At 54.9% G+C, this 12,757-nt stretch overlaps 6 protein-coding genes across 6 annotated transcripts; 2 read left to right on the top strand and 4 right to left on the bottom strand.

The window, feature by feature from the left end:
* Positions 1-1,524: 1,524 nt before the first annotated feature.
* POSPLADRAFT_1146559 (hypothetical protein) lies at positions 1,525-2,676 on the bottom strand (the record flags this gene model as incomplete). Its single annotated transcript, XM_024485948.1, has 7 exons — positions 1,525-1,601; positions 1,661-1,755; positions 1,818-1,924; positions 1,995-2,150; positions 2,232-2,328; positions 2,401-2,459; positions 2,536-2,676. 7 exons carry the CDS (start codon positions 2,674-2,676, stop codon positions 1,525-1,527), a joined length of 732 nt encoding a protein of 243 aa, XP_024337871.1.
* A 667-nt stretch (positions 2,677-3,343) lies between these two features.
* On the top strand, positions 3,344-5,231 carry POSPLADRAFT_1145933 (hypothetical protein; the record flags this gene model as incomplete). Its single annotated transcript, XM_024485858.1, has 4 exons — positions 3,344-3,637; positions 3,686-4,438; positions 4,488-4,947; positions 5,005-5,231. Coding segments are annotated over 4 exons (1,734 nt in total), but the record flags the coding sequence as incomplete, so codon positions are not given.
* A 548-nt stretch (positions 5,232-5,779) lies between these two features.
* POSPLADRAFT_1146469 (hypothetical protein) lies at positions 5,780-6,397 on the bottom strand (the record flags this gene model as incomplete). The annotated part of the gene is made up of 4 exons (XM_024485938.1): positions 5,780-5,825; positions 5,881-5,934; positions 5,984-6,202; positions 6,273-6,397. 4 exons carry the CDS (start codon positions 6,395-6,397, stop codon positions 5,780-5,782), a joined length of 444 nt encoding a protein of 147 aa, XP_024337869.1.
* Positions 6,398-6,881: 484 nt separating this feature from the next.
* POSPLADRAFT_1182233 (hypothetical protein) lies at positions 6,882-7,653 on the top strand. The gene is made up of 3 exons (XM_024488906.1): positions 6,882-7,081; positions 7,144-7,233; positions 7,288-7,653. The coding sequence occupies exons 1-3, from the start codon at positions 7,029-7,031 to the stop codon at positions 7,574-7,576; spliced, it is 432 nt and encodes a 143-aa protein (XP_024337868.1). The 5' UTR covers positions 6,882-7,028; the 3' UTR covers positions 7,577-7,653.
* A 645-nt stretch (positions 7,654-8,298) lies between these two features.
* POSPLADRAFT_1182230 (hypothetical protein) lies at positions 8,299-10,315 on the bottom strand (the record flags this gene model as incomplete). Its single annotated transcript, XM_024488905.1, has 7 exons — positions 8,299-8,829; positions 8,909-8,989; positions 9,066-9,242; positions 9,315-9,428; positions 9,494-9,596; positions 9,652-9,824; positions 10,147-10,315. 7 exons carry the CDS (start codon positions 10,313-10,315, stop codon positions 8,366-8,368), a joined length of 1,281 nt encoding a protein of 426 aa, XP_024337867.1. The 3' UTR covers positions 8,299-8,365.
* Positions 10,316-10,967: 652 nt separating this feature from the next.
* On the bottom strand, positions 10,968-12,118 carry POSPLADRAFT_1040338 (hypothetical protein; the record flags this gene model as incomplete). The annotated part of the gene is made up of 2 exons (XM_024477727.1): positions 10,968-11,278; positions 11,332-12,118. The coding sequence occupies 2 exons, from the start codon at positions 12,113-12,115 to the stop codon at positions 11,274-11,276; spliced, it is 789 nt and encodes a 262-aa protein (XP_024337866.1). The 3' UTR covers positions 10,968-11,273.
* Positions 12,119-12,757: the final 639 nt, after the last annotated feature.

The following is a 12,757-nucleotide window of genomic DNA, read 5'->3' as shown; positions in this document are numbered from 1 at the left end:
TCCACTATCTCGCCCTCATTTGTCTTATCCCTGCTACTAGACTTACCTTGACTAGACTCGCCCAGTCTCATTTTCATTTTTGGGTTGTGCTGTCGTGCACTCTCTGGTGTTTTAGTATGCCCTAGTGTAGATTGGGTTTAGAAGAAATGCAATATACAAATAACGCTAGATTGTGAATTACATTGCAGAATGCATGACTTCTGGTTTTGTCTGTTGCTCCCAGACTGCTGTATACAGTGCGCTAAATATATCACGGGGAATATTGGATTACGACGCACGTACTCGCCGTTGTGGGAGGGGCTTTTGTAGCGTCGTTCGATGATGGTCGAAGGCTTGTATGTGACCTAGCTAGCTATAAAATGAAAAGGTGATTGAATGGCCGGCTCGATCTGAATATATGCGCGTGCAAACAGATAGAAATCAAAACAAAGGGGGCCCTACGAGGAATAAACCTTATAACTGGTGACGACGATGAACGGAACGGCACGTGAACGTTTACTAAGACGATATATGCGCGACAAGAACTACGATGAGCTTCAGATAATGATATCCGTAGCCCGCGCAGGTTGAGGGAATTATCTACTCTGCTCACAGGAGACTACTCGTTCGGCGACAGCGAGCGAGGATGGCTTGCAATAACAAAACCGACGACGAGCGAATAAAGATGCACGGACTCGTGGTGGCTACAACGATCGAACGAATGATACAACTGCAGACAGTCGGCGACGACGACTAAGGCATCAACGAGCTATTGGCTTCTCCACGCCTCGCGGCGACCTCGGAGGGTTCGAAAAACGCGACAACAACGAAGAAGACGTAGCGTAGATAAATGAAAGCTTAGCGACTTTCTGGGTCTTCAGTCGCTGGTTTTTATTCGTAGAGCTTCAAAGAGCGAGATGGTAGTGGTTCGAGGTCAAGGGGGAAGTTACATTTTATGACGTCCAGCCAAGCTTTTATACATACAAAAGTGACAGGCAGAGCGATGTCATAACGAGTCTGCGAGGAGGGAAATGACGTATAGCAGAAACCACACCTCGACATGTCCGATCGATCGAAACCTAGCATCCGAATCGAGATGGAAGCTCTTTCCTGGGCACAGACAGGCTAAGCCCGATGCCTTCAGTCCGAGTCCACAGCGAGCAATTTCTCAGCTCCGCAAGAGTGTCGCCTCCGACGCGTCATATTTCCTCGCGCTTCTCGCCGCCCTCGAGAGCGTGACGACGCCGGCACTCCTGCTGGAGGCGAGGCAAACTGTCTGAGATCAAAGGAAACCCTTGCTCCCGGCTTTGGAGGCATCTTCGTTCCGACGTTTTGCAGATGGCCATGGGTCGCGGAACAACACGACTGCGGAGGAACGTGAAACAGACACATTAAGCGGTAGGGACGCCATGGAAGGTACAAATCCCGGAAACAATAGAATGTGATGTGGTGGATATCCAATACAGGTCCATTTGGTATAATCGAGAAGTCCGCAGATCCAGTCCCATGGCTCTAGCACCCGCAACGCAGAAGACAATCGCGGTTTTACACCAAAATCACCGCCAGAAGAAGCGCCATGAGGATAATGATGAGTATCACAATGCACCATCCTGACTTCGTTTCTGAAGGAACAAATAACCCTCAGTTTCTGTCATCACTTGCAGCATTGCCGTTCGCATACCTTCCGTCTGGCGGATGAATTTCCTCATTTTCTGCATTGCGGCGCCGAGTTTGGCATCTGACCGGTCTACGCCCCTCTCGACGTCGTCGAGCATTCTGAAAAAATAGCATGAGACGAACGAACGGTGGAACTAGGGGCCTATATTGTGGACACGTACTCATTGTGCTCCTCAATCTCGCGGCCCATGAGCCCAGCCTGTTCGGCGATTGTAGTCAGGGTCCCGGCTATAGAATCAATAGTCTGATCTTGTTGCCGGATGATCATCTGTCCGTCGTAGGAGCGCGTCGGATATAAATTGAGCGATGTCCTCGCGCGATACGCTAACTTGTCTTACCTCCTGCTCTTGCTGCGCCCACTCGGCCTGATCATCGCCATTCAACGGTGTGACTGGGCGGCTGCCAGTATACGACAGACCGGATGGTACACCTATTTGTGACCGCGGACGCGGTCGACTCTCGGAAGCATCCGAGTCCACTTCGGTTCTCATAGTCTGTAATCATAGCACGAAGGTCTGTATGTTAGCCGCATATATATTGAGTGCAGCAATCAGGTGTAGCTTCCACGAACGCACCTCTATTTCATGCCGTACGTGGCCAACGTAACGCCTCCTGTCCATCACTTCTGCTTCTTCGAGTCCGAACATTCGGGCACCCGTCGACTCCACGACCCTTTAGCCGGCATTAACAAGGCGGGGAAAAGGTGAGGGAGTATCTACAAAGTGCTGGGGATGAGGTTCTGACCTGACGCTTTCCTCTAGATCTTCAAGGTCGGCATCTAAGGCTGCGAGAGTTGCCTTGAGCTGTATATCCAGAGCATGAGCAACGACAAGAATAGCCATGAAAAGCACTGGACTGAAATATTGATTAGACACGTACTTCATTTCTCGCCCAGACCAGCTCCTCACTGTCATCCCGGGCGGTGCTGCGAATTCGGAGATATGATGCACGCAGCGTCGACGCTGTCTGCAGAGATGCCTGAATCTCCTGCTGTACAGCGTGATATGGGTCTATCGACATAGCGGCTTCAAGAAAGAGTGTCTGTCGTCAGATTCCAAGGTGTTTCACAGTGTCGGGTCCGGCATATGCACGCAGTCCAAGTCTCCAAGGTCAAGAAGTGCGCGGCAGGATGAATAGCTCAAATTGTGCCTTCAGGTCGTCTGCACACGAATTGTCAAACGAACGTATATACTACCGAGGTAGACGTGAGGAGTTGTGAGCAGGTGGAAGTATGAGTAGCAATCCCGGCAGTACCACAATGGCTGCGCGACAATGCTGCAGCCACCGCGTCGTGTCCTCACGTGATTACACCTCTTTCAGAGCCTCACTTTGATGAAATGATGCTATTTACTAACTTGAAGTTGCGGACCGCCCTCGCTCTACTTCTACCTCGAAGCTTTGACCCCTTCCCCTGAAATAGACTGTCTCCCTAGTATCTGAAGTGCTTACGAATCCACTAGATATTGACGAATAATTCGGCGTCAGCATCAAAGTAAGTATAGCGTGAGCGTGAGTAAGGGGTGCTCGGAGCCTGTGCCGCAGTGACTCCCCTAGTGACTCCTGTTTATCTCACTCCTTCTTGTGCATCTCCTGCGGTGCGGGTGATGGCTGCTATAGCTGCTTGGTGTACGCACAGCCCATCTGACTCGTCAGGTTTCGATTCCAGCCACTGATCGGCTCCGCAGACAATAACCAGTATTCAACTTGGAACCGCACCCGGAGCCTCCACGCTCAGCCCTTCGTCGCCCGCACCGATACCCTGACCTCCCGTAGGGCTGCAGAAATGGCCCAAGAGGCGGTTGTGATCAACATCGGCGACAGCACCAACACAGACTCAAGCAAGGAGAAGAAGTCCGATACCCTCTTTGGCCCCAACATCGGAATCGTTGGCGGGGGACCGGAATGGACGGAAAGGCATGAGAAGAGCACGGATGAGCTTACGCCGGAAGTTATCAAGAGTTGGATCTCGAAGAGCAAAGAGGTATGCCCTCTCCTATGCTCCTGATTCTACCCTCAGACCGCTGTGCAGGGCTACCAGACCACGACGACACTGCAGGCGCTCGTCAATCTGAAACGCCCCACACTGCGTCTCACGCCGCTAGAGATAGCCCCATCGGACGACCCCGACCACGTCGACTCGCAACACCACCATGGCCTCGAGTTTGAGTATGATTGCGACGCGCCCAAGTGCGGCATCAGCGTGCATGTCCTGCTGAACCCGAAGCACCGCTTGGCCGGCAAGCCAGACGCCGGTGGACTCTCCAAGTTCCTCGTCTTTGAGTCCGTCGTCGAAGGAGGGTTTGGCAAGATCCTCAAGCTAGAGGAAGGCGCGACTCTGGAGCTCGGCCGCTTTGAGTACCATCCCGACGCTGGCGAGAAGGACGCAGCGAGCGAGCCGACGGCAGCCCCGGAAGCTGAGGGCCAGCATGCTGATGACGCGGCGAAGAACCGAAAGCGTTTCACCCACTTTAACTTCCGGAAGCGTAACCATAACCGCAACGTCGCAGGGCCTGCGCTTGCTGTCGTCGATGCCGCGGAAGTCCACCCTGTGGAGGAGAGTGAAACGAAGGAGTCGGACAAAGACAATGAGGCTGACGTAGGCGTTCGGGTCGTCATCCGCCTCGCCGCGCTTGATGGCGAAGGGAAGGAGCTACCGTCCGCAAATGAGCAGGTAACCTACCTGCACGTTGTGCGCTATGGTGCGTCACCCAGTACGCTAGAGGGTGACCCCGCGGAAGACAATCGGCCGTGGGTTGTCAAGGTCGTCAAGCGTGAAGCGACGGTAAGCAGGACCATCCCCCAAACCGTCGGTGATGCTGAATAGTGCGCAGATTGGCCCGCACACGTTCCATCTGCACGAGATTTACGGCCTGTCTGCCAACTCGACCACTGCCACTCACGCAGCACCCCCGACGTCCCCCGTATCGCCCACTTCGCACGTTTACCCGCCCGTCACCCCGCCGGCCACTACTACGCATGAGGAAGAACCGTCCTCCGAGTGTCTTCTCTGTTTGTCGTCCCCGCGCGAGGTCGTGCTGCTGCCCTGCCGCCACCTTGTCGCCTGCCGCGAGTGTGCAGTCAACATGATTGAGTTCGGCGCGGGCGGGAACATCGTGCACCAAGATAGCGAGACAAACGCCACGACGGGAACCGAACCTGCGTCGGGGGAGAATGCTGGCCCTACACCGATCGCAGACGGTGCACCACTGGGGTCCGAGGCGAACGCGCCTCAGCCTGCGCCGAGACGCAAGCGCAAAGCGAAGGGCTGGTTCTGTCCCGTTTGCCGTCAACGTACGTGAAATTGCCCTCCCACGGTTGGATGTGACACTGACATCGGTCCTCGTGTAGCCTACACGTCGCTGCTGCGCATTACCACCAATGCTCCTTCGAAGGACGAGGAGAAGAACCGCGACTCGATGTCGGAAGCACAGGTTGCTGTGCTGCCACAGACACAAGCTGCCTCTCCGACTCGTGGAGGATTTACATCTCTCCCTCGACCCGGTTTCCTGCGTGCATTTGGTCGGCCAGGTTCGCAGCAGGCTGATGTAGAACGCGGCCAGGCATTGGCTGTTTGAGACTGCACTGTGCGTGCAGCAAAGGTGTACCAGTATGTGTTCCCTGCTTCTTCGTGATCTGCCCGATTTGTTGTATATCATGCACCCCTTTTTACATAACCGTCCGTGCTGGGATATTTCACTCATACACTTGTCACCCCATGATGTACTCTCATGTATTGAGCGGGTATTATGTCAAGTTGTCTGAACAACGTGTTGTAAATGTGTAACCGATGTCTTGGCACATGTAGTGCTTTGTTGTGATAGGGAGCTGGCCACATGGCAGCACGACGCTTGTGGGGAAAGGCACCCAACGAAAGGGAGCGTACAGGCTGACATGGAAGGTATGCAGAAAGCAAGCGGCCGATTTCCATCGAATCTCATCAATCGAGAGATGTGCGCGAAGCGGCAAATAGCCGAGGACCTGACAGAGTACACGAGGATAGCCGAGCTGCAGCGGCAGGTGTTACGGCATGGATTGCATAGGAAGCCTCGCAATATGGTCATGTGCATGTAGTGGGTGCGGTACAGTGCCAGAAAAACGAGAACGCGGGAAAGCAACAACAGAATCATGCAATCAACTTCACAACGCCGCCAGCCTCCTTGATCTTGTGCCTGTGGGGTCATAATATGAGACAAGAAAGGGACCAACGGGGCAGCGTGGACGTACTCCGCCTTGGCCGAGACGAAACGTGCTTTTACAATGAAAGGCAGCTTGGGCAATCTGACTAGGCGTCAGATACGCATGAGGGCACAGAAGCACATCGACTCACTGTCCGTTGCCCAAAATCTTGGCGTAGCCGTGACGCAGGATGTCGATCACGGGAACAACCTCTGAGTCCTCCGTCAGGCCCTCCTTCTCCTCTGCAGGTACAAGTGTCCAGAGCTTGTCGACGTTGATGATTGGCGACCATTGGAGATTGCGCGTAAGATGGTAGCGACGCATACCAACTTTACCGAAGTAACCAGGATGGTACTTATCGAAGTTGGATCTTTACGAGCGGATAATTCATCCAGTAGGTCAGCAATCGCAAAGCGGGCATAATGGAAAACAGAACGCACCGGTGGTGTTGCATACCACCAGCGAGACCGCGACCTCCGGGATGCTTGCGGTGCTTGCCTACACGTCCATGACCGGCTGAGACGTGACCGCGGTGCTTGCGAGTGTTTGAGAACCGTGTAGGCATTTTCTGTCGCCAGATCCGCCGTCAGCGTCATCCAAACCGAGACCCATGCATCCAGTATTGCAGAAGTAGCATTTTTGCATGGTTCTACATGCAATCGAAAGCTCTTGGTGCACTCTTTGCGTTGCAGCGATTCTGAAGCAGCGAGACAGCGAGATACTCACCTTGAGGAGGGGTTGCTTGAGGATACACACGGGCGGGCCTTACCAGATAGTCCGAATCAGGCGGTGGCGCGGTATTTGGTCCTGCTTGGCTGCTGTGGCTTCAAAAGTTTGCTGGTCTAGTTGGCGCCCATCGCGAACTCTGTTCTTGCGTCTCAGGTGCTGGTGAGTTCATATGCTCTGACCTCTTTTTGATGATGTCGGCGTAAAAGCCATTATTTATTGTCAATGAAGTGGCATAAGAGCCACTTGTGATCTCAAAACGTGTTCTGAATTTTGATTGTACATCAGCTTTATGGGGCGTCGATCTAACTAGTCTTCTGACAGATTCAAACTGTACGAAGGTGAGACCTCTTCGCTGAGACTCGTGTCTCTTTTGGAAGTGATCGTCGCATATGGCCTTAACCCTTAGTCTGAACGCTATCAGGGCAGCCTGTAGCTGAATGTAGATTTTTCACTAGTTTGTAATCATCATGAACGCACCCAATCGATACGAGTTATATGTCTTGGAAGAAGGCGAGAAGCCGTGCGTGGAATAGTTCTTCTGCCCGAGTGCTAGGGTTTCACATTGAGGTCCCTTTATGCTAGTGTTGAAATTATCGAAGACACAAAGATACCGAATGCAGCCACAATCAAAGTCCTGAAGCAGGACCATACCCTTGGCAACCTAATTCGCGCGTACGTATGCAGCGTACGGGTTTGCAGCAGTGCGTCTGACGAATCCGTGCACAGACAACTGTTGTCGATGCCGCAAATTTTGTTTGCCGGCTACAAGGTCCCACACCCGCTGCAGCCACACTTCCTGATCAAGATTCAGACAGACGGCACCATCACGCCGACTGCTGTCCTAGAGCAAGCTTGCACAAAGCTCATTGGTACCATGGCGTCTCTCGAGGCGAAATTCAAGCGGGAGTTCAGCTTTAAGGATATTGACGGTGCTGTGCAGGAAGATGCGTATGGGACAACCACCACGGCCGGTGGGCAGGCATGGGCTGAGGGCAGAGATTACCTGGACTTCTGAGCTTCTTTACGGACTTGGCGTTGGCTGTGGTTGTAACACTATTTGCGCATAATACACTGTCGGTTTGTATCAGTCTGAATTTATATTATCATGGTTCGGTACTATGGTTATGGTCTCAAACGAATCCCAATAATGTCATGGATGGTGCGTCATTGTTGGCACATGTCGTCGCCACCTTGCCTGCTGCATACAGCCCGACAGCGAGTACCTTCGACGTGAGATCCTAGCGAGGCGCCCAATCAAATACGACGAGAAAACATGCTACATTGTAAAGCTCTCGGCTAGCGTGGGATCAGTTCCCGGCGCTGTGACTCATATATCTAGCCTTGCGAAGAATGCAATGAGCTTAAAACAGGACACATCGCAGGCATCATGATGACGGCCACTTCCCAGCACAGTAATTCCCACTCACGGCCTTGCAACAATCTAGCCGCTCGCTATTCCTCAGTTCCGGTGGATAGGGTGATGGTGTACAGACGGGACACCGTGTGTCAATGACCGTGGTTTCCCGGCCACCTTCTCAGCTACTGGGATGTCAGATGACGCCATATCTCAACATGTGCAGAATAACGCATGCAGGAAACCACCACCAGCCTGCTGCTACCGCGAGTCAGGCGGCTAGGTAGGGCGCCTTGTGGACACACCTGCGGTTGCATGCTGGATCACAGGAAGTCACCGTGGGCCATGCAATACACGGAGAATCTTACCCGTAACTGGCAGCTAGTGGATATTATCATTTATCAAAAGACGCGATGCGGAATACATCAAGCAAAATGCATCCAAGTGATGTTAACTACCGCCCCTGCGCGCTGTGAGCCGCGCCCGCGTCCTTGCCGCGCGCTTTGCCAGAAGCTCCTCCCGCACCCGCTTCTTCTCCTGCGTTGCGCTAACTCCGCCGCCGGCGCGCTCCTCTTGCGCAGCGGACCGCTCAAACCGGTCGATGCACTCCTCCATCCTCTTTTGCACGGCGGTCGGGTCCTGCACGCCCGCCCCGCCCGCACCGACTTCCCACTCCAGGTCGAAGCCCCACCCGCGACGGTGCGCATGCGCGCCGACCTCGGGCGCTGGTGCTGCTGCCGCGAGGAGCCCGCCCTCGCTACGCCACCAATTGATTAGCCACACCGCGGCGCGCGCCTGGTCTGGCACACCGCCGCGTTGGAGCATGCACAGCCGTGTGGCCAGTGCATCTAGAAAAGCGTAAACGTCCGTGAGCGGCGACGTGCCCGGCGGGAGAAGGCGCAAGTATGCGGGTGCTTCAGGCGCGTAGACACGGATGATGAATATATGACGAGTTAACTATCAGCGGAGGTAAGCAGAACGTTGGGTGCTTACACACGGGGTCGAGCACATTTAGCCGGTAGAGCAGATACGCGGCGAGTGCCTCGATGTCATATAGGCCTTCCTTGATGCCGGCTGAGACCGCAAAAAAATCAGAATGTGCCGCGCTACGTGCGTTTGTGCGCGATCGGACGGAGAGTAGAGTACCGACCTATCAGCGCGAGCTTGACGCCGCGTTCAGCACCCGGATCCCCATTCCCTAGGAACGGCAGCATCACACCAGGGGAGTCGTACGAATATACGGGCGGGTCGAGTGAAAGCTTCAGGCGGTTCGAGAGCGCGCGTGTGAGCCCGGGCTGGGACGACGTGCGGAGGGCCTTGGACGTTGCTAATAGGAAAGTCAGGCGGCATTATGTCAACTGTCCATACCGTCGAAAATAGCAGCGGGAAATAAACTTACGCCCGGGGATGCCAGTGGTCCTAAGCGCGTTAAGCAGTGTAGATTTCCCAACGTTTGGCATGCCTACTACGAGCACGTTCATTTCTGGGATGTGTGGATTGCTTTTGGCTATGCCTGCACACGGAGGGAGTGTGTCAGTGAGGCGAAATATTACAATTACGGGTTTCATTAAGACTCACCGACTAGCATGTCATTGAGAGTCTTAATATCTCGCTGGCGGTTCCACGAGGCGAAGAAGACTTTCTGGTCGGGATATTTGACCGCCATGGCTCTGCGAAACGGCTAGTAAAAATGCCATACATAAGCCGAGGTAGAAAATGTATATACTCTTACCCACCTCAATCCCCCACTCGGCTACGAGGTCGCGCTTGTTAAATACGACTATTCGCTCACATACAAGACCTCTGCTTGGGGCTGGCCTTTGTAACGCGAGTGTAGACGGTCCGGCAGCATCGGTGGGGAGCTCAGCGGCCACTCGACCTCGTTCCTTGCGCCATTTCTGTATCGCACCTGTGTATGAGTCATTGAGTGCGTACTGGCCTCACTCGCTAGTATTATACACCGCTGTGCAGCCATGATAGCCGCTATCTAGACTCAAGGGGTCCCACAGCGTCCAGGCTGTGTATCGGCCACAAAATGACGCGGGGATCGGCCGGGAGGTCTGTGGATAGCACATGAGGAGAGACGACCCAGCATGGACGCCTCTGCCCGCGCGGCAAGGCGACTGTGCCCACCTGTGCCTGGGTACCGCACCGCCGCACGCCACCCGTTGCAACGATTCCACAGCCCCACTGTGTACGCAACAGTGTACATGATCATAACACGGACACACCTTCAAAATTGCGGTTGATACTCGTGAGCGGGAGGCGCGCGTCGCGTAGCTCAAGTACTACATCGGTGCGTGCAAGTACCCCGGGCAGCGCGCGCGCAAACTGGAGCATGTGTCCCGGGAACCATGACGGCGGTGCAGGCAGCACCGGGAACGGGATGTGCGTTAGCATCGTATGTTCCCTCCCGCGCTGGCGTATTGCCTAGTCTACGGCTGAGTTTAAGCCTGTGTACGATGCAAAGACGGCGTATCAGTAAAATGACAAGGTTCTTGAGAGCTTGAGCCTTGCCTTCTGGATTCGAGTTAGTGGGAGCACTAGACTCGCAATAGCTACAATACCGCCAGGATAACGCCAAGATAGTTCTTACTTAGTACGTTGAAACCTAATGCCGTAGAGGAGCGCTCGGAGAACGGAGTCGGGATATTCCTGACACGGCATATTTTTGAGACTCCGAAAATATCGGCGCCCAAGATCGCACGCAGTCGATCACGGCAGCCATTTGGCTGACAGCGTTCCTCTCGATAGCGATTGACGCTGACAGCGACAGCGTCTCTGCGGGGCAGCGCGCGACCTAGCCGACAGAAGTTGAGACCGACGGCGGGGGCGGGTCCTCAGGCGGGCGATATTCGCGGAGACAAATCATCCGCGGCAAGGACTCCGAGATACGGACTCTGATCGCAAGCGCCGACGCACGATAGCCTGTGATCGCTGTGGTCGTCGGCCGGCTCTCACGCTCATTTGCATGATGGCGACGCGCGCCACCGCGAGTGCTGCAGAGACAGCCATGCACATGCAGGGCCGCCCAGCGGCGTCGTCGAGATGGTTGCGATGACAATAGCCTCTACCTATCAATCAATTGTGCTCATAACTATATGTGTACAAGATGGGGTGTGGATGTAACCTAAACAGTACCCAGAATAAACCTACGAGAATGAAGAGACCTACGGGATGAAAAGGACGGTGACCAACGCAGGACCAAGAGAGTACAATATAAGAATGAAAGCAGGAGCAGAGAGAAAGGATTCACCACCTGAAAGCGCCCTCGTATGGAACAACGGTATAGCACAAGTCACGACGGACAATGGAGCGGGTCCCATTCGCTCAGCCAGAGGCACACCCGACACGACCTCTACGCTGTACAAAGGTATCAGTACAATCGAACCGTAAAATCGACGAGCAGCACTCACGCATCTCCTTCCATCCCTCGGAGCCTACACCGATAGCGTCAAAGCTTTTGCCACTCCGTGTCTTCCGCTCTGGAAGGACAGTGGCAACGTCAAGGTTTATAAGCTTCTCGCTCGGCGGTGGCGAGCCCTCCACCCAGCCCTTCCAGCCCTTGCGCACCGCAGCGCGCTTTTTCCGATACCGCGACTGCGGCGGTGGTGTGGCAGTATCCTCGCTTCGATGACGGCCGTGGAAATCCTCGTCGTCTGCGGGTGTGTGTGGCCGCTTGGACGACGTGGCCGACGTGGTCGACGAGATGGACGGGCCTGGCGTGGTCGGCGGCGAGGACACCATGGGTGGCGGTGTGACAGACACGGAGCGTTGCTGTCGCGCGATGTGGATGGCGGGACGTGCCTGCCAGAAGGACGAAGCCTGTGGGGGCTTGATGACAGACGGGGCACGCGCAGGGGGCGCGGACACCGACGCGTAGGCGGACGAGGTCGACGCGACGGCCGGCGCGGGGACGAGTTTGGGCGCGGGCCTTGGCCCCGGCTTCACGCGTTTCTTCTCCTTATCGCGCTCCATCTCTCTGTTCTTCTCCATCTCCCTCTCCTCTCTCTCTCTCTCTCGCTCCTTCTCCTTGCGCCGCCGCGCCCTACGGAGCTCCTCGTTGTTTTCGACCTCCTTGTAGACCGGGACACCGTTCAGCAGTGAGGTAAGGACGTCGCGCTGGGGGCGCAGATCAAAGTCGCCAGCAAGAACAGACGTGGCAGTGCGTCGTCTTTTGGTGGGAGGGAGGATGGCCATGGCAGTTCGGGGGAGAGAGGCAGAGCGTGGCGAAGGCCCTTATAGGTTGTTGTATTCTGTTGCGGCCCCAATTGGATAACCCCTTACGTAATACGAGGAACGTTCCGTCGTCCGCACGTCCTTCTATCTGCTTCGAAGATGGCTCCCACAATCTGATTAAACCCGACGCTAGCTCTAAGTTACAATGCACGCATTGTTGCAACCTTGTTGTTACCGTAGTTATGTTGTTTTTCTTCGCAGCACACAAAGGGCGCTGGTGGCGAGCCGCCACATTCTCTCGCCACCCGGGCCCTGCTGCGTTCCTATCTCGCAAGCCGGGCTCCTGCCCGACTGGGTTTAGTAGCAGTCTGGCCGCGGCCTGTCTGTGGCAGGCAACAACGCCGAGCGAGATGCAATAATGCTTCCTTCTGTGGCGTGGCTCCCCCCCAGCCTACGCCCGTTCAGGTTGGGCGCCACCCACCTCCTTCGCGCATTTGCAAACTATTCGTGCCAGCCAATAGGTGTCTTTACCGGCATCTGATGCCGCTGCGACTTCGAAGTTTCATGCCACGAATCACGCGGCAAGGCTCCAGCCTGCCATTTCCGGCCCTGAACTAACTTTCACTAGCTTTTGTCCTCCTGTCGAATAATTCATATCGGCTC

The sequence above is a fragment of the Postia placenta genome, assembly GCF_002117355.1.
Source record: "Postia placenta MAD-698-R-SB12 unplaced genomic scaffold POSPLAscaffold_9, whole genome shotgun sequence".
Taxonomy (NCBI): domain Eukaryota; kingdom Fungi; phylum Basidiomycota; class Agaricomycetes; order Polyporales; family Adustoporiaceae; genus Rhodonia; species Rhodonia placenta.
Note: the sequence above shows the minus strand (reverse complement) of the source record. Positions and strands in the feature narration are given on the sequence as shown.

What these genes read in the sequence shown, in the direction of transcription:
- POSPLADRAFT_1182233 (XM_024488906.1), top strand. Translation starts at nt 7,029, where the DNA reads ATGAACGCACCCAATCGATACGAGTTATATGTCTTGGAAGAAGGCGAG. An exon ending in TTGGAAGAAGGCGAGAAGCC is followed by an intron (nt 7,082 to 7,143) that starts GTGCGTGGAATA and finishes CCTTTATGCTAG; the next exon opens with TGTTGAAATTATCGAAGACA. An exon ending in CTTGGCAACCTAATTCGCGC is followed by an intron (nt 7,234 to 7,287) that starts GTACGTATGCAG and finishes ATCCGTGCACAG; the next exon opens with ACAACTGTTGTCGATGCCGC.